The sequence below is a fragment of the Glycine max genome, chromosome 9 (genome assembly GCF_000004515.6).
Source record: "Glycine max cultivar Williams 82 chromosome 9, Glycine_max_v4.0, whole genome shotgun sequence".
Classification (NCBI taxonomy): Eukaryota; Viridiplantae; Streptophyta; class Magnoliopsida; order Fabales; family Fabaceae; genus Glycine; species Glycine max.
Window position 1 is genome coordinate 4,504,616 of NC_038245.2, and position 20,537 is coordinate 4,525,152.

General features: G+C 34.6%; 1 protein-coding gene across 9 annotated transcripts; it reads left to right on the forward strand.

Moving 5' to 3' along the window:
• Positions 1-936: 936 nt before the first annotated feature.
• Positions 937-20,197, forward strand: LOC100805708 (histone-lysine N-methyltransferase ATXR7). Of its 9 annotated transcripts, XM_006586892.4 has the most exons (22): positions 938-1,128; positions 1,857-1,927; positions 3,265-3,441; positions 3,833-4,418; positions 4,501-4,617; positions 6,589-6,894; positions 6,982-7,317; positions 7,403-7,711; positions 7,790-8,242; positions 8,388-8,814; positions 8,901-9,044; positions 10,263-10,687; positions 10,772-10,894; positions 12,201-12,281; positions 12,982-13,035; positions 13,164-13,315; positions 15,567-15,612; positions 15,684-15,741; positions 16,198-16,315; positions 17,264-17,393; positions 18,354-18,409; positions 18,513-20,197. In XM_006586892.4, exons 3-17 carry the CDS (start codon positions 3,287-3,289, stop codon positions 15,586-15,588), a joined length of 3,690 nt encoding a protein of 1,229 aa, XP_006586955.1. In that variant the 5' UTR covers positions 938-1,128; positions 1,857-1,927; positions 3,265-3,286; the 3' UTR covers positions 15,589-15,612; positions 15,684-15,741; positions 16,198-16,315; positions 17,264-17,393; positions 18,354-18,409; positions 18,513-20,197. The 9 variants fall into 9 exon arrangements, with proteins under 9 accessions (XP_006586957.1, XP_006586955.1, XP_014617400.1 ...); XM_014761914.3 differs by having other exon boundaries at positions 18,354-20,197; XM_041005371.1 differs by lacking the exons at positions 18,354-18,409; positions 18,513-20,197 and adding an exon at positions 1,255-1,334 and having other exon boundaries at positions 17,264-17,516.
• Positions 20,198-20,537: the final 340 nt, after the last annotated feature.

Genomic DNA, 20,537 nt, shown 5'->3' on the forward strand with positions numbered 1-20,537 from the left:
ATTCACTCAAAGTATCATACAAAATAATTTAATTAATTAAAATGTAAAAATAAATGAAATACATGTATGTAAAATTAAAGATTGAACAAATTTATGATTTTTTTAAAATAAGAATACCAAAATTGGTAAAAAATAAATAAATAAGCACATACAACTACGAATAAGAAATTAAAGAAAATTTCTTGATAAATATTTAACCAATGTCTTATAAAATTAAAACAAATATTAACAAGCGTTCTTAAGACAGTTATTAATGAATGAAGTATAAGAGAATTTTTTATTAGAATGTTAAAAATATATGTTCCCTTATAATTTTAAAATACACTTTCATATAATTTATATATTATATAAACCATCAGCATCGTGACACATATTGGTTTAATTAGGTCCCAAACAAAATCGTAAAAAAAATTAAAAAAATAAATGAATCAAATCAAAATTTTAATTAATGTTATCAACAATCAATAAATTATGACTATCATTTAATTTTTCATTTTCTAATTCTCCAAATTTTATTGTACACTTTATTTTATCATCCATTCATTCTTTAATTCGTCCTTGATCTCATACATTTAATTGTGATACAAGGTTATTTACTTATTTCTAATATTATTAAAATCTTTCATGTTTTAATTTCTTAATCAATGCTATTATAAGAAAACTAATTAACAACATACTAAAATTATAGGTTTTTTTAGAGTGACAACTCAACTCAATTCATTAACATTAGCTAGATACTAAAATTAGAGCTTACTCTACATTGTATCCTACTATTTTTTATTTTTTTTTATCATACTATCATATTCTATTTTATCTTATTGGCCGTACTAATAAATAACCCCTTGTTTTCTTCATCTGGTTTTTTCACAATGAAGACCTGAGCAAAGTAAAGATAAAATAAAATAGAAAATAAAAAATAAAAAATAAAAAAATAAAAGGAGTTAGATGAGGGCAAAACGAGCAAAGCAAAAATCTGATCCCTAATCTCTGTTTTTGCTCTGGACTCTCCCAATACCCACCCAATTGAAAAATTGAAATCCCCTTTTTTGCGTTAGACGAAGGAAACGTATTAACCCAAACCCTAGAACCACCACCAGATCAAAACCAACGCGATTGCGCGATCAAAAGGTCTGTGTTCTCTCTCGATCCTCGCGAAACCCGCTTTTTCGCTCACCCTTTCTTCATCTTCCTCCATTTGTCGTACGTGCGCATCGTGAATTTTCTTATTTATTTATTTATCCATTGATCAATCAGAACAAAGGGTGAGTGAATAGTATACCGAATATAGGGGAGTTTGCAATAATGTGCGAAAAGGTGGTGCGATTAATTTATAGGTAGATTGTTGTTCCGTTTACGATTCTGCTCGTCTTTTTCTGTGTTTCGTTAGAAGGTCTTAATGTTAAGTGGCAGTTATGTATTGTGCTTGCATTCCAAAAGAGGCGGGCTGAAAGGTTAAGGAAGTAAATAGTAATGTTACAATTGCATTTATGTCATTTATGACCCGAAGCTCTAATTCTATTATATGCAACAGTATCATTTTTATCAGTTTATTATAGCATAGAGGCAAAGTTGTCCCTTTTCCATCAAATGGGGATCAATTGTTGAGCTCCAAATTCATCGTCTGATATTCCTATTGGTCTATTGTTATGTGTTGGTTATTATGATATAAATTGTCCATGTTTCTGTTTTTGTTGGTACGTGGACGCCTAAATGTCATGGAGCATAGTTGATGTGTTTCTCTAATATGTGCTGACATTTGTCATTAACTATGAAATATTGAAATGTAACAATTACTGATTACTGGTTACTGATGCATGTGTATGATGTGTTGCTAATAAAAAACATCAATTTTGTAGCAACTCTACCTGAGCTAGCAAGAGGAGTGGAAGGAGTATCTTAGATCCATTGCCACAACTGCCACACCAAGGTAATCTGAACAGTGAAACATTTGTTATATTCAATCCCCCTTTTTCTGTTAGGCTTGCTACAGTGAAGGGAATTAGAAGTTTCTAATCTTATTGATCAATGTTGTTAAAATTGAGATCTTACATGGGATCTGGAGGGGATGAGAGATCATAAATCTAAGGATCATAACAAGGATAGTAAGTTTATCCCAAAAGATGCAAAATTTATACATAAAGATCCAGATGCGATAAAAATGACATGATTAAGGAAAATATCTTGTAAAGTAAATTAAACTTATACTGAAGATTTATATTCATAGATTCATAAGTCATAACTAACAGTAGTTCCAAAAGAACTCATAATAAATTACAGAGAACACAAAAACATAATTAACTCATAATTAGCCAGCCTAAATGTCTAGAACAAATCGTGCAAGCGTTTCATATTAAGGCAGGACACACAACTGCACAAGTCAACAATAAAATAAGAGTTTCAGATTTAAGAAGTGTAGGAGAATTGAAGAACAGAGACTAGAATGCAAGGCAGTAGAAAACAGAGACTGAACAAAACATGATTGAGGTGAAGTGGACTCAAGAACAGAGGCACAACAAGAGAAGAACAAAATGTACCTATGATTGAGGTCCAAGTTCAGACAAAGAAAAAACCCTAGATAAAGAATTGGACATGAAGAAGCACAAAGAAGAAAACCCTAGATGAAGGAAAACTGTGGGAGAGTGATCATAAACAGAAGCCATCATTTTTTTTATGACCTGGATCGTGTAGAAACATACGGGTTTCAAACTGAAACCTGAGTACCTGACCCAAAGTCCTGTTTGTGGATGATCAACATGGAATTTGAAACACAACATTTCATGATGAAGATTGCAAGTTAGTGCAATCTAGAGCGTGCTTCAATCCTGCTTCAGATTCACCACAATTTTGAGGTGAAAAATCACAAGATTGTGCAATCCTGTGATCATCCTCGCAATTTTCACACCATTGTTAGTAAGTAGTGGTAGTATAAGGTAGAAGATTATTTTATATTTAATATTTTCTCTGTATGTTTGCTCCGCTGGTTCTTTACAACTATGTATTTTTAATTATGAGTTATAAAGTGAATTCTTATTATGCCATACTAATATGTTGGAACTTTGAAAGAAACGAAATTTGGCTTATTTACTCTCATCAAATAGTTTGGTTCTGTTGCATCTCAAGCTGATAGCTGTTTCATATGATTCAAATGCTTACATTTTTTACTTTTATTTGTTGTTTTTTTTTTATATATATATGTACCACTTTAGAACTTTCACATTACTTTGTGTATTTTTAATTTGGTTGAGTCCTCTTTTGGTGCCCCAGAATTTTCTATTGGGAAAGGTTCATGGTCTTCTCAACTGTCTTTCTCCATGAAGATGACACCTTTTTTTCTAGAAAAAGGCCAAGAGTGTCAGATCTTGGACATCAAGATATAGATTTACATGCAGATGCAGGAAGTTCCAGTGATATTTCCTTGTTCTCGCATCAAGATATAGAAAGGTCTTCAATTTTTGTAGGCATTATTACATGATATTTTGAGTTGTTCGTTCTGTCATGTTGACATTTATCTGGTTGAATGAGTTAATCAAAACTGTTGCCATTCATAACTTGTTAAATATGCTTTGTCGTTCACATCACTGGAAAGCATGAAAGACATTGGTTGCATCTCTTCTAATAAATTATTTTATATTTTAAAAACATGAAAGACGCAGAAAGATGATGACAATTGGATGGGAATTAAATCAATATTAAAGATATAGCATTTCCATATGATAATAAAACTGCTACTGAATTAATGCCCTTTTTTATTCTTGAGATATTAACCTGTGAAAAACCTTACCTCCCATTCTTTTCGTATGAAATTCTCTTATTTGCTTGAATGTTTCGGTAGGTGCAGGGGTACTGGTGATGTTCCCTCTTCCAGCAATACTGATGATAAAGTTGATCCAGATTCTGGAGTGGAGATGAGCTGCCCGTCAAATGTTAAGAGTGGCTATGTCCCTGTGTGTTCTACCACAGGGCATATTTCACACATGGACCAGAGTTTCTGTGGCTATGTGCAACAACCTGCTTTTGTGAGTGGATGGATGTATGTGAATGAAAATGGGCAAATGTGTGGTCCCTATATTAAGGAACAGTTATATGAGGGCCTAACTACTGGTTTCTTGCCATCTGAGCTTCCTGTGTATCCAGTGATTAATGGCACACTAATGAGCCCTGTACCACTGAATTACTTCAAGCAGTTCCCTGATCATGTTTCCACTGGGTTTGCATATCTGAGTATGGGTTTCTCAGGCACAAGGGTGCCAACAATGGCAGCATATGAGCAAGATAGGTCTTTTGAGCATGCTGCTCCTCTGGCTGTTAATCCTGATTCACAGCCAGTTTCACAGTCACATGTCAATTACTGCATTAAGGAATCCAATCACGTAAATTCAAACTCAGAGGCATTCAAAAGTTTAATATCTTGTCAGATGGTAGTGCAATATCTGCTCTTTGTTTTGTCATGTAGAAGTCAGTTTGACATACAATGACAGTGTGTCTTATTGCTTGTTTCAGTTAGGTGTAGAATGCTGTTGGCTTTATGAGGATGAGAAGGGTATGAAACATGGGCCTCATTCTATTAACGAATTGATTTCCTGGAACCGTCATGGATATCTGAAAGATTCAACAGTGGTAAGATGCAAATATTTTTTCAATGAAATGATATTATAGGCTGCAGATCTGTTGCTATAAATGAATGAATGGTTATCCCATTGTTTGACATCATTTAATCTTTCCTTTCTTTCAAGCCTAAAATACAATTTTCGTTCTGAAACTTTGGATATATGCTAATCCTTTTCTATACTCTAATGTCAATCATTTACAACATATATAAATAGGAAGAGAAGAATAAAAGCCCAATCCTAAAAATACATAATATTAAGGAACAATTTATTCTCCCCTTATTTCTAGAGATTCTGATTTCCTATCATAAAATGAATTTAACACTGTAATCTAAACTTTCCTAATTTACTGACAGCATTCTCAAACTTAAATGGGAATTGCTGGCTAATGCAGAAGTATAGGGATGTGCCAATTGGAAAATTGTAGACATAATCAACAAATTTTTTGTTTCCATCTCAGTACTTTCCCTTATGATTCTTTAATGATTCCTTTTAAAATGATTTAGGGTCCCTAAAGCCCAAATCAAATACACAAGTTACGAGGATATCTTCTGGATTTATATGATTAGAATATTATAAGATTGGAGTATTTGTTTGTTAGTATGATATTGAGTTTCTTTGAAATTTTGTTTTATTTTGTTTTGATGTTGTGAACAAATGAATTGATCAAAAGCAGGAGAAAAGAGAACCAAAGTAAGTTGATAATAATGATCAGGATAGTGGTTGAGATTCATGGTCCTCATGGAGTTGTGACAATAATAGTTTTAATGCTGATAAAACCACATCGCATTTTGGTTCATTGCCTTTATATTGCTGGGTAGATTATCTATGGGGATGGTATTTCTTTTCACATATGATCTGGGCTATGGTCTTGTGAACCTAGCTCATCCGGTTGGGACATTTACCGACAAGTTCTCATTGGGATGCTGATGGAACATCCTTTCCCCTCTCCCCTCTCCCCAAGCTTTGCGAGTTTGGTGTCTTGCCCTCTCATAGGCTCTGTTATGGTCTAGAAACCACCCCCTCCCCAAAATAAATGTGGGTAATGATGAGGCTGCACTTTAACATGAAAAACAAACAAACCAGATTACGTGATATAAGATACTTTTGAAATTAAGATTTAGTCTGTGTAGCTTCCCTCAAGCATTTTGGCTGAAAATGTTGCAGGTATCCAACACCAGTGACAACTGCTCCCCCCTTTCTCCAGGTCATTGGCATTATCCTTTCTCTCGCCAGATAAGATCTCTTGTCCAACTAAGCCCTCTACTTCAATCTTCAATCAATGGTAGATGGTATACAAGTCCTCTTCGCTGCCACCAGTGAATTTTTTATGATCCGAACACATAATGCGTTGGCTTGTTTTTCTTTCTCTTGATTTGTTCCGGCGACTTGCTCCTCCAGCAGCAGCATTGGCTAGTGATGATGAAAAGATTGAATTGTTGCAACAATTCTCTCTATCTCTTGCTCATTTGCTGTTTGTCTGGGTCTGGGGAAAGGAAACTGTGGTGGTGACAACGAGAGGGAAGGAGATGATGTTGGAGAGGACCGATAAATAAAAATATTATCTTAAGGAACATTAAGTTGCATATTAACAAAATATGGCTTATTCTTGTTGCATTGGTGGAGAGGGAAAATCTTCCCCACCATAAAAGGCACCATTAAACCCATTGATAATCTCAATTCCAATGCTTCTTGTTCTTGACTCTTGAAACTTCACCGAACTCATAACCTGGTTAATGTGTTAAATCTTACTTTTCTTTGGGTAGTTTCCAACCATTTGTTATTGTTGTTCTCTCTATTTCCTCTCTCATGTGTGATTCCATTATCAGTGCTTAAATAGAATTTCCTGCTCTTTGCTTTCTTCTTACAGTGTTGCGAGTTCTAGCCTTGTTCTGTGGACTCTAATTCTGCCCTTGTTTCTCTAGAAAAAGTAATGTTATTCTGACACTCACTTTTGTGACTGATTTATGTTAATTTACAGATCTCTCATTCTGACAATAAGTACGACACCTTTGTGCTATTGTCTGCTGTAAATGCATTAAAAGGAGATATCTCTGGAACCATTTGTAGATCAGGTTCCCCAAGTAACGAGGTTGGTGATATGGTAAACTTAATTGGTGAAATATCTGAGGACATTTCTTCCCAATTGCACATGGGTATCATGAAAGCTGCTCGCAGAGTTGTGCTAGATGGAATTATTGGTGATATCATTGCAGAATTTGTTACGGAAAAGAAACGTACGAGGCATAAGCTTGAATCAGCTGATTGTACTCCTGGAAACAATATGGTGATGTTTAATTGCTTTGCAAGTACTATTGTTGAAAGCTTGAGATTGTGTGCATCTTACTAAGCTGTTGAATATTTGCTTTAACAGTCTAAGTTTTCTGCCGAGATTAGTAGAGGTTCTGCTATTTCCAGTGATCCTGCATCTTCCCACACTTTGGACGATCAGACTTGTCATGAAAGTTCCAGACTGCCCCCTGCCATCATTAAATCAGTTGGAAGCATTGAAAATTTTTGGTGGTCATATGCTGTTGTTCGCAAGGTACTTCTTGATTATTCCATGCAAGTCATGTGGAATGCAGTGTTTTTTGACACACTAGCAGAATACTTATCTTCCTGGAGGAAAAAGAAGCTTTGGTCTCATCGTAAGCCTCAACCTTCTGCTAATGAATGTGAAGATCATACTGAAAAGATTGAATCAGAAGCTGTGAGTACTGACTACTGTGTAGCTTGCTTGCTTGAGTTTTTTGCTTAAATTGTACACCTATAATGATCATGCAATTATCCTACAGTTGGTTATCAATCCAGATACTTCTGAAAGCAATGTTGATGGCTATAATCAGTTTGGAGTACTGGCAACAGAAAAAAATTGTCCCCGGTTATTTTCATCTTCCAGTAGCCTCAAAGGTGGAAACTTACTAGAAGGTCAAAAAGTTTCATGCCTTTATGATAACTCTAGAGATTTGACTTGTATTCTTGAAAGTGTGGAGAATGAGCTTCACTTCTCTTCAAAGGTGTCTTTAGCTGATTACATTCAAAGTTTTATTGAAAAGGAAGTGAACAAATTAATTCCTTTCCCAGAAGAAAACAAATTTAATGAGGTAACTTAATTATAAGTGTTCTTATTCATTTGTTGTACCAGACACTGCTAATATTGAAGAATCCTTTAATTGTTGCAGGTTGCTGTTGGAGACACTCGTTTTTCAGAGAAACTTGCAGATAAAACGTCTGTGAAGGAAATTCTAAATGACAAGTCTGTGGATCCTGCAAAGGCTGGAAATTCTTTTGGCGAGTCTGCGTCTGGAAACCATATGTCTGACGTATTTTCGAAAGCATTTAAGGAGTTGTGTGGATATGTAGATGATGTGGTTGAAGAGGAGATTGATGACCTACCACCTGGGCTTGAGAAATCTCAAACAGTTGCCCTTCACTACAATTCCAAATTTCGACCTTCAAGGTCGGCTGAATGTAATCTTAAGATAACAGAATATGTTGCTACAGCACTGTGCCGACAGAAACTGCATGATGAAGTTCTGGAAAAGTGGAGGTCGTTGTTTCTTGATTCTGTGCCCAAGCAAGTTTTTATATCATCAAGCACCATAAAGAAACATTTCAAGTCTGATGGTCATAAGGTAAGAATTTTATTAATCCAAATATTCAATATTTATGAGAACTTAAAATACTGCATTTCACCTCGATTTCTCTGACTACCTGTCTTGTTTAGTTTTATTTTGTCTTATTATTGTAAATTTATTGTTTTCTTTTATAATTCTTTAGAAAAGAAAAACGGTCAATGCAAGCAAGGAACATTTGAATAGTGCTACTTCTGGACTGGGAAGAGTGAAGGAAGGAGCAAAGAGTTCTTCTGAAGTTCCTCCGGTGATTGGAAAGTATACCTATTGCCGCAAGAAACTGTCAAGGAAGGAGTTAATTTCCTCAAAATCTGTAGCAGAAAATGATTCTAGGCCAGGTAAGCAGCCTGTGGCCAAGTTGAGGAAACATTTTTCTGGAGATGTTGGTGAGGCTGCAGAGGTTAAAATAGCTTCTGTTATACATGGAAAGACAAAGATGATTAAAGGGAAGAAGGATACAACTTCTAAGGGCAAATCTTCTGTCAGTGTCAATAGTAGCTCACACAATGATCAATTATCTTTAAAGAATAAAGCTGGTCAAAAAGTGTTGAAGTTTTCGGGTGAAGTTCAAAGTATTTTTCCTAGTTAATTTGTTGACTCTGATTTCATAATTATTACTTTGTGTAATAATAATAGCTGTCCACTTTTCCTTTTTCAGATGATGTTAAAGATTTTGTAAAATCCAATGTAAAGAAGCTTTCAGCATCAACTGATAATAGCGTTGTCATGAAGAAGATTGTCAAAAGTGATGGCACTGTTAAAGAGAAGGTCACAAGTCATTGCTCCAGAGAGATACAAAATGGTAGGTTAATGATATATTCTCACTGGAGTCTTGTATTTTTCTCTGCTTCTTGTTCCTTGTTGAATCTTATCTGACTGTTGTAGGATGTCTTTATTCAATGTTCAGTCTTCACACACACAACAAAAACAAAAGCCTTATATAACTAGGTGAGGTGGCTACATAGATCACATGATGCCATTCGGCTTGGTTAAACCAAATCTTCCGAGATATTTACCATGAGATCCCTCTAAACAGTTTTCTCCAATGATCTTGGTCTCCTCCAATGTTCTTTGTGGTAGTTAGTAATGTATGATTCGTGATACAAGTCATGAAGCTGGCGATATAAATCGTTGAACGAATTGTTTTTGTGCCTGTATCACACCATGAATCGGACCTGAATCAAAAGAATCGCGATCTGGAGAAGAATCGCATGATTCTTGCATAAGTTTTGTTAGGTCCCAGAAGGAGTCGCAACACCCTGTTGCTCCTCCAAGGGCCATCGCACCTGGCTGGAGTGGTGCTTTTCGATGCCAAAATCGAAGGCCGGAGCGGGCTAATCACATCGCACTGCAACTGTTCCACACTTCCGCTCATGGCTGCGCTTTTGTCTAGCGGGTCAGAGAAAATAAATGACCCGGTTCACAACCCTATTGGGCCTAACCCTATTATGTTTTTTTATAATTTTTTTATTTACTAAGTAAAGTAACTCTGGAGTCTGGACTGTGTTTTTTTAGTTGCAATGTAGGCCTATTTCGACTTTGGCTCTGGGCACTCAATTTTAACCTTTAATGTTATATTTATTGTATTTTGTCAAATAAGAAAGTATTTAACTGATATGATAATGCTTTTTATTTCAGTTATTGTTTAATATCTTTTTATCATAAAATCTTTATGTTTTTCAACTACGAATATTTAATTAATATATTAATTTATAAGAGATTTAATAGCTGAGTATTTATTATAAATTTTAATATATAATAATTTTAATAGTAAAATATTTATTATAAATTTAATATTATTCTATTATAATAAATTTTAGCTGAACTCATGCATTTGATGATCTTAAGAGTTATTTTTTAAGTTATTAAGCTAGAATATGTCTTTGCTAGTTTGCATATGCTATGTTTTACAATTAAATAATAATAATAATAATAGTAATGATAAACTGAATAAAGTATAATATATGTAATATAATAAGCTAATGAATATACTTTATGGGTTGCCTTTTTCTGTTAACAGCAACAATGAAAGTATCAAAATCAAAAAGGAAACATCAAATGGATGGTACAGCATCTTCACATCCTACAAAGGTTTTGAAAATTTCAAATGGTGGTGCTTATCTGGGAGCCAGTAAACAAGTTACTGTGGCAAGTAGGAAGTCTGCTAAATCCAAGCCACTGAATTTGTGTCCTAGATCTGATGGATGTGCCAGGACTTCTATTGATGGCTGGGAATGGCATAAATGGTCCCGAAGTGCCAGTCCTGCATATAAAGCACGTGTTAGGGGTCTTCCATGTGTCCAGAACAAGTGCATAGATTCTGAAAATAATTTATCTCAGTTGTCAAATGGCAAGGGTCTTTCTGCAAGAACAAATAGGGTGAAATTGCGTAACCTTCTTGCTGCTGCAGAGGGTGCAGATCTTCTGAAAGTGCCTCAATTGAAGGTGATTGAAGAAAGTATTTTTGGTCATTTTTATTTAGAGCATATGGATGCATCAGACTTCAACTATTTATTTTGCATTTTTCAGGCACGGAAGAAGCATTTGCGTTTTCAAAGGAGCAAGATCCATGATTGGGGTCTTCTTGCCTTGGAGCCAATTGAGGCAGAGGATTTTGTGATTGAATATATTGGAGAACTGATTCGTCCTCGGGTAAAAAAAATATTGTTACAAAGATTCATATTTTAAGGTCATATTGTCAGTTGATTTTACAAAGTGAATTTAGAATTATATATAGTGAATGTAACAATATGGATAAAGTCAATCAAATTATGCAGGTTTCTCTTTAGGGGTTCCATATCTCTTATAAATAATTTGATGTTGAGGAATATGGGCTCTACTTTTTGCATGTCTAATTGCATTAGAGTGAGTGAGCACATATAATCTGGGGGCAGGGTTTCTTACAAGCTTCTTATCTAGTGGCTGCTTTGTTAAAGAGTGAATACACTATGAGGTTGTTGAGGAGATATAAGGGGAGTTGGTTGGTCAAGGGAGAAGGGAAGACGGGAAAGGTCGTGGGTTTGATCCCCTCTGCTAACAAAAATTAACATTCTAACAAACTGACATTAGCCGATAAAAAGAAAACTATGAGGCTATTGATTACTGTCAATAAGAAGGTTATACAGTATTGTTGAAGAGATCTTTCCTCGTTGCATATGCATGCTAATGCTTTACTGATTTAGTTGATGTCATGGTAACTCAAATTGCATAAATTGCAATTTAATGCGAGTCTTCACCCAATTGATACAATTTACATGGAGTTGTTTAATAACTGGAATCCCACATTGAATTGCCAGATGGATGGAGAAATTGCTTGAATGTTGTTTCTGTTGTGATTCTGGCAATAAGGTATAGAGGGATAGCAAGACAAACTGCTACTGTGGGGTGACGAACCAAGGATGAGATAGAGGGGTGCGTCCAGAATGCTTCTTGTTGATAAATTTTTGAGATGGTAGATGGAGCCGTCACTCCCTGTCTAGATTGATACATACAGTGAACCAGTGATCAGGGAACTGGTGAATGGATAATCCAGTGAAGGGATGAGTGTCTGGTTGTTGGATGGTGTGTGTGGGGGGGATGTGTGTGAGGTGAAATGCACATCAGATTTGTGCACCTTAAGATGTACAGGGGCAGAGGAAAGGAACAGAAGAGGTGGCTGAACAAAAGGGTTTTTTTTTTTTTTTTTTTTTTATAGTTAGGTTTAGAAAATTAGAGAGAGAAGAGCTTGGAGAAACGTAATAATTATTTTGCTTTAAAATGAGGAAATAATTTATTTTTAATTTTTGGAGCTTTATTATTTAAAAACAAATTTGTATTTTTTGAATAGTTGATCATGAATCTTAATTGGTCTTGTGATTTGCGTTTCAATTCTTGATTTGACTACCATGCCATGGTCAACATTGTATTTTGAATATTGTTTTTTTTTGGTTCAATTAACTGGTATTATTGTTTCTCACAGATATCTGATATACGTGAACGTCAGTATGAGAAGATGGGAATTGGAAGCAGTTACCTTTTTAGACTTGATGATGGTTATGTGGTTAGTATATATTGCTGTAATATTTAAATTTTAGATTTTGGATGTTTCATTTATCTTGCTTCTCTAAGGTAATTATGGAGTCATTGTGTCAGATGAATCTTATATTTTATTCTCCCTATCAACCCTATGTTGGTATTGATTCTATTTGAAATGTAATGAAGTTTATGGACCAAAGAGTAGCCATAGTTAAACCTTGTGGATTTTGTTGTGTTTTGAAATTTTGTTTTCTAAAGTTGACGAGGATTCATGCTGACCTAGAAAATGGTTGACTCTGTGCAACTTGGGTTTGAACTTTGAATATAATAATTTGGTAAAGCCAATATTTCTACAAAGGGGCTAGTGGATGGTTAACTAAATAGATAGTTGTGGTTTTCTTAATCTGATCATTGCGTGATTCATCAAGACATTATCACTACTTGACTTTGAGAACTAAAATTCCCTGTTATAGTACGTGTGGCTTATTTGGCTCACACAGGCTCTTTTTGTAAGGCAATCTAGAGTTCCAGACACATGATAACTGTCGGATGACTGGTTAGACCACTAGATAAGCTTAAATAAGACCTAATATACAAAAATCTTATCCAAATGAAGTGTTAAATTACATGTAATTTTGCATGTCTGCTAATTAATATTCTCTAGATAAAGTGTATATTGATAAATTCGAATCCTACATTTGCTTTTCTTGTCCGAGTATATGTAGGTTGATGCTACCAAGAGAGGTGGGATTGCAAGATTTGTTAACCACTCTTGTGAGGTACTTGTGTACTTTTAAATGCATTTTTTTTGTATCCATACATTTAAAGAAGTATTTGGGACATATGCATGTGTCACTTCTATTCTTGATTTCACGTTCTTCCTGATTTGAACTGGAGTTTTTGGCAGCCCAACTGCTATACAAAGGTTATATCTGTTGAGGGTCAAAAGAAGATTTTCATATATGCGAAACGGCATATAGCTGCTGGTGAAGAAATTACATACAATTATAAGTTCCCCTTGGAGGAGAAAAAGATTCCCTGTAACTGTGGCTCCAGAAAGTAAGATAGTTATGCTTCAATTTCATAGCATATCTTTATTGTTTTCTTGCTATCATGGCTAGATATTTTAATTACCTTAATTTATTGAAACAATGCTATGTATACTTTGATGCATGTACACTCTCCTAAATGTTGCCATTTATATGTGCTACGTACACACCTGGTACAATACTTGTTGCATACACATGGATGTGTCCCTAAAATATTTTGTTTATCGTCAAACACGTTTTGGTATACATTCAAGCATTGGAATGGGTTACTACTTAATATCACTCAAGTTCAAGCCAGATGGAAACACCAACCTTTTCTATTTAATTGTTTAATTTGCTACCAAATGAAACTAACAGTCACTAAATACTGTGCCCACTTTAGGCATTTTTTCCTTGATATGCTTGATGGAGTTTTGTTGACATCTTGGAATCAGAAAATTAGGAAAAGTATTTTTGAATATAGATATATGTGGGTTCATTTGATCTTTTATTTTTTTTATAGAGAACAATGATGGGGCAACGGCTAGAGTGCAAAAGTCATGAAGGGATATCAAATAATTTGCTTATAAACTATACATTTGCATTACCTTTAGATTGAGTTCATTGCTTTCAAATTTTACTTAGTGTTGAAAATACTTATTGGGGAAGCTAGCCATTGTAGCTGGAGGGCCCGAGACCTCGTATATAAATTTCAGTGTGGGAGTCACATACTCCTAAGACAATGCATTTTTTTGTTGATGGTATAATCCTAGTTGATGAATCTTGAGGAATAAATAATAAATTTCGGTTGTGGAGGAGAAACAAAAGATTCGGTGGTGGATTGATGGTACCACTACCAAAATCCGAAACCTCCATTGTTGCTGTCCCACTCAGTCTTTGACTCTCCCCTCATGTCAAACATATGGCTTCCCTCAATTTTCGTATCCTCTTTGCAACCCAAAAATAAACCCATCTTTGTGTCATCTCTGCTATTGCAATTTTTTTATCTCAAGAACTTCATTTTCGTCTGTTTTATTATTCTCTGTCCAAAATGCTGTTAGGTTGCTTTTGTTGGGTTTCTCCCAATTTTGTAGCTTTCTTGTTTTCGTTTCTTGCCCATGTACCATTAGTCTCCAAAGTTTCGTCTCCTGTTACGTTTTGTTGCTGCCTTCTGTCATCAACTTCTGCTCTATGATCATTGGTTCTTGGCTCTCATCCTGAACCACATATCTGCATTTGTTTTCTGGGTTTTGAATGTTGAAGATAAATCTTAAGCTCTTGTTGGAACAGCTTGATCACAGCCTTCTCAAAGTAAAAAAAATGTAGCATTTTGGTTTCTCTTCTTCCAAGAAGACAATCAACTACTGACTCCTCTCAATGGCATCCAAACCCATGATAGGTTCTCCTCCTTAAGAACTCTAAGGCCCTTAAAATACTGATTTAAATCGATCAGTCATCAGTAGGTGTTGTCTGTCCCATTACCCATCAAATTTTGGAATCATTTTCACACCCCATAGCTTTGATATTGTTTGACAAGAACCTTGGGAGAACCACATGACAAAAGCATTGTTGTTGTTGTTGGAGAGCCTAAGACCTTATAAACCCCACACAAGAATCCCATACTTCCAGTGTGGGGCTTGGATCCGAATATGTCACCAAGCTCTGCAACCATGAAGCCCATGTAGGCTGGTTGTACACTAGCCTTTGACTAGTCCCGATCAAACACTGCCATGCCGATGTCACCACTAGTACCACTTGTTTGCAACTGAGACATGGTGGACGGCGTTGATACCAATTGATAGAGACCTAGTATCCTTTTAGAAAGAATAAGAGATTTCTAACTAGCCGAACTTCGAAGGTCTGAACCTTCTAATGCCCAAAGGTTCACAATTCTCTCACAAATGACAAGATGTTCTCTCCAACTAACTAACTCTAATTATTCTATTATCTAATGGGTACCTGACCTATCATAACTAATTGCTAATGGGGTTACCCTACAAAAATCATCTAGAAAGAGAAAGACCATGATCTGAATGAATTTTCTGAAAAATTGGTTTTTGATGATGAAGCACAATGGTGTTATTTAATCCATGTAACTGACCCTACCTCATGGGATAGGGCTTGATTGTTTTATAATGTTAGTTTATTTGATAGAATTTTGAACTAGATAAGTATTCTTTCAGAACTTCTAGGGCATAAATGAAGGTGGAATGCCTTTTGGTTCTCCTGGCTAATGGTCGAGATATGCTCGTATTATAACATAATATGTACTTATCATGCAGGTGTCGTGGATCATTGAATTAGGCTTTGATTGGGTTTCTGATGCTGGTATGCACTTTCTGCTGAAGGCAAATTTTGTTGTTTACAGCCTCACGCCAACTTGCTTAACGTTTTTGTAGGTTGTTCTTTTCAAGGTCCACTTGTTAAATTGTTGAGTGGGCAGAATTTTTTCCATAGGTATGCATTTAATCATGGTATCCAATCACAGTTCACATCATTATGCTTTTCTGCTGGCTATGCATTTGCCCATGTGTGCAAATGTTGACTTTTTTTTTTGTTAACTGATTAGTTGAATGGCGATTGTATTAATCTCTTCTCCCCTTTTGTAAACTGATTAGTTGAATGGAGTAAATATGGATAGTTAATCATTTCATTTCAGAAGCTTTTGCCCTCCTTCCCTTTACATGTCCTCATTTTGTAAATTTTTGGTTTAGGGGGTTTATGCACTGATTTGCACTCAACTCTTAAACTTATGAATATGGCTTCGATTTATTTAACATATGTTAATGGGTCTTTTGGAAATGAGCATGCCTTAATTTTGATTGTTTGGTCACTGCAATCGATCAGAAAAAATCTTTGGCTTTGATTGAAACATTTATTACGTTTTTAATCTTATTGTTGTTTTTGTTGCAGGATTATACTCCTGCCATAATTGTTGGATGTTGCATTCTGAAGACTTGACTCTTATTTTATATTTCACCTTGCATCAAATTGGATGAGTTGCAAGAGTACTTGTTTGTGATCATACCTTGTACGTTTCTACTCTCAAAACAATCTGGTGTTCATGGGGGTTATTATTAGCATGTTATATTATTTTTATATTACTTGATAGTTGATATAGATCTGGGGTGGCTACCTCTGGATTGAGATAGGTGACTGCCAAAGGAATATATAGGGGAATAGTTGTAGAGACAGTTTCCTTTGTATAAAGACTTGATATGTTCATCTATTAATAAATGCGTTGCCTTATACTTATTTGCTGTCTGCTTAATCTGCAATCTGCTCCATTATGAACTTGCATTGCGTTTTTAGCTATCCTATTTCCAGGATTTTCCTATCTACGTGGAGATATCTTCTGGTTGTTGACATATCTTTATGAAAATGTCAGTAATTTTTTTAGGTGTACTCTAAATCTAATATTGTCAAATATTTGTATGAACTAATCTAATTCCAACTGCTAATGAATACAACTTTCCGTTGCATATATCAAAGTATAACATAGCACGCGTTGTATTTTTTACGATGGTAGTGGAGCTCGCATGTCCTGTGGCCATGCCCATAAATGCTATTGCACCATTATAAGTGCATACAGCCACCTATTTTTTTAGTAGGATAACTAAGTATGTGAATGATTTAGCAATAGTTTCAGACATCATGTATATGTGTTTTGCAGTTTCACTTTTTCTAACTATTGTGCATATGATCCATTAAATTAATCATATCTTTGTTCAAAGTTAATTTGATGCATGCCTAGATTGTTGGTTTCCTTGATTGTTGGTTTTCTTTTAGATAAACCAAATGGCGAGATTAAGTATTGCTAGTGAGAAACAAAAACAAGAAATGTAGGCTTATATTTCCGACAATACTCCATCCTTATATACCAAGAGGCTCTTGATCTCTTTAATAATATAAATTAAACAAACACATGCAATCTAGTGCATGTGTTCTGGGTATTGATTTAAGCATTATGGTGTTTCAGGTTATGGATCAGCATCGTTGGTGATTTAGGCTGAACTGGTACTACTGATGATTGCTATACAATTTGGATTGCCTGCTCGTTTGGTGATGAAATAAGTAACTCGTTCATTCTTGTGGACTTTTTTGTGGCAGTTGAGTTTCTTCTCTTAGAAGCTGTAAATAATTCTTTTCGTGTATATATTTTTTGGTAGTGAAGGAATGAATTCGTACAAAAAATGTTTAATTCATTAACGAGTAAAAAACTTTGGAAACAATAGTACAAGCTACTGAAAAACAAAAACAGTGCAAATATCAATTCCCCATTCCTGCTTCCTAATTCTTCATTTATTTGTTACACCCTCGTTTATATAACAAGTATTTGATTCAATTATGAATTATGTAAATAGCTGCGGTTGAATAACTGGCAACTATTTGATGTATCTACATGCCAATAATGACGGTGTTGAAATATCTTTTGACAAGTGGATTGCAAAATTGGTGGACCTTGATATCAAGTTATCAACCTTTTCCAACAGTTAACTATTAAATATTCATGTGCTAGAATTTCTTTAACTGCATGGTGGTGAATTTAAAGCTATTTCCTTTAGTGAGATTAGTTGCGTGTGTCAAGCATAGACTGCTCTTTTAGATCTATGAAATTATGCCTTAAATAAAAATTACTTATGCTTGGTGTCGTTTATCCCATTTATTAACAATGCTAAATATGGCCCAAACTATGAAATTGTTAATATACTAATATTTGAAGTGAAGGGGTTTGTAATTGGGAAGTTCAATTTTACAATTATTAAGGCTGATTAGTTTCGTGCTATTCAGTGAAATATATACTATATAAGTGGAAAAATTGACGTTTATTTTGTCAATCTAGTAAATAAAAGAAACTGTGGTTATAGACTACTTGAATATTTTTAAGTCCAGTGTGTCCAATGGTAGAAAACATGGTGTATCAAGATGTGAGAGTATCATTTCCTAGCCTGGGGGGAATTTTGATTAGTGTCTCTTACTAGTGCGTAGAATTTGTTGATGCAAATGCAATTGGTTGCCTTTTATCTTCTATTTATCTTGCTTCCTTCCTTTAATTCCTGTGGTTGCAGGATTAGCTCAAGTAGGAAATACCGTTTTAGTTTGCTGAGTTGGATTGTGCCTACTGGTATGTTTCTCTTTCCGTCCCTTGTTATAGTCGTACCTGGTGAGTTCTTTCTTATTTGTTCTTCTACTGATTTCTACTTCCTTAAACCCTTTGGGAAATAAAGTCAGCAGCAGCCAAAGGTATTTGAGAAGTGAATATTGGGATGCACAAATTAAAAAGGGTTTCGCTTTATTGGTTGAATTGGCTCCTTTTGTGCTCAGGAACGACAACAAAACTATTTTTTCAAGTCATGCTTTTTTCTCCCTTGTCCCAAAGTGTCATTCTAGGTTTTCATACAAACTAAGGCCGGCAAATAGATGAAAAAAAATATATTTTAATTTATGAAATTAACCTTATTATTAATCTTTTTTGTTGGAAAACGATGCAATACAAAAGCATTTTAAGAATTATTATTAGGGATATAAATAAAAAAGTAATTAATGTGTTATATTAAAAATTTAAAATGATACGTATTTTAAGACATTTTTTTTTGTAATATGACGTTTGTTATGGAACGGAAAGAGTAATTATTTAAATAATTTCACTCATTCCAACAACTACTTTCTATTGAAATTCTAATATTAAAGAAATTCTAATATTAAGTTAAATGGGGAGATTGTACCATTGAGATTTACTCTATTTTTTTTGTCTTTTGTAGAAATTAAAAAATGATAAATTAAGAAACCATTACTACACAATGCCCACAAAAAAGTGGAGATGAGTTGATAAATTAACATCGTCGGTTGTGAGGAGTTTGCTTAAAGAAAAGTTCACGAATGTGTATATTCCCTTCGGTCTTTTTATAAAAAAAAAATAAGGTATGACTAACTTTTTCCTTGTAAAAAAGAATCGGAGATAATATATGATAAGTTGAGATCACATTATTTTTGTACAAAATAACATTCAAAATGTAATCCAGTGATGTGTTTATTACTGGGGCTGTGTTTTTATTATTAGCATTGGCAAATGGTATACTTTAAAAACAACTACCACTGAAATTTGGTAAGAGCCAAGCATGGTATTGGGATTTACTCGGTCGATCTTTCTGCTCATGCTAATTACATGATTTGAGTCAGAATATTATAAATACGTTGAGAATGGTTGTTTGGTTTGGCTTTGAAATGATGAGAACCCAATCGCCAACTTTTAAAAATGATCAAAGGTCTAAATATATACACGCTAGTTTGGTCTAGTTTGAAATTCGTCATCATAGAGCTTGGCTGCACATCTTGGTCCTTGGAATTATGAAAATATCTCGCGAACACAAAACTAAACAATATAGTGTGTGTTTGTTTTCACCCTGAACAAGTTCCAAATATACGTTCAAGGAGAAGTAACAATTTGTTGCTTTTCACAAAATGGTACATTGGAACACGTGTCAGCTGATTGAATCGGTGAAACAAACACACCCTTAGTGTTTAGGCATTTGTACCTGCGTTAAACGGGATTGTACACATTCCCAAGTACTAAACGTGGCTACACAAAATTGAAGCTTTTGTGTTGAATGAGATTTCAAAGCTTATTGAAACACCCCTAGTGGTGGCTTATATATCATAAGATTAGGGTTGGATGGATTCATTATTTTGCATTGGGCATGCTCATCAACTTCCAAATGCTTGGTACTCATCTCAGGGCAATCCTCATTCGCATGAAACAGTCACTTCTAGCAATTAACTCCGCCTGTGTCTCATATTGCACAACACAGCCGGTCCCCAGCCCGGACAAAGGAGGAGGGTTGCAATTTCAAGTTTCTGATGAAAATTCAGATTTTTCACTTAACCAATGATCTACCTTTTTAATTATTGAAAATATTTCACATGTTTGATATGTTTCTTATAAATATTTCACTAAATATAGCAAGTATCTATGGCTTAATTTTGCATGGTCAACTTGCTACAAATGATATAAATCAAACGAATTTATACATAATGTGTTGCTTTACTATGATAAACATTTGTTGTGCTAACTTGAAATAGATTTGTAAGTCTACACATGTTGCACACATTATATTTAAGTTAGTGCCATAAGAACTGAATGATCTAATTCTTTTAGTTGTGCTATACAAACACTTCAGCAGCCACACTGACATGTTAGTATCTAAATCTTAACCAAAATCTGTAGTAAGTGTTTCAGAATAGACATGATGTTT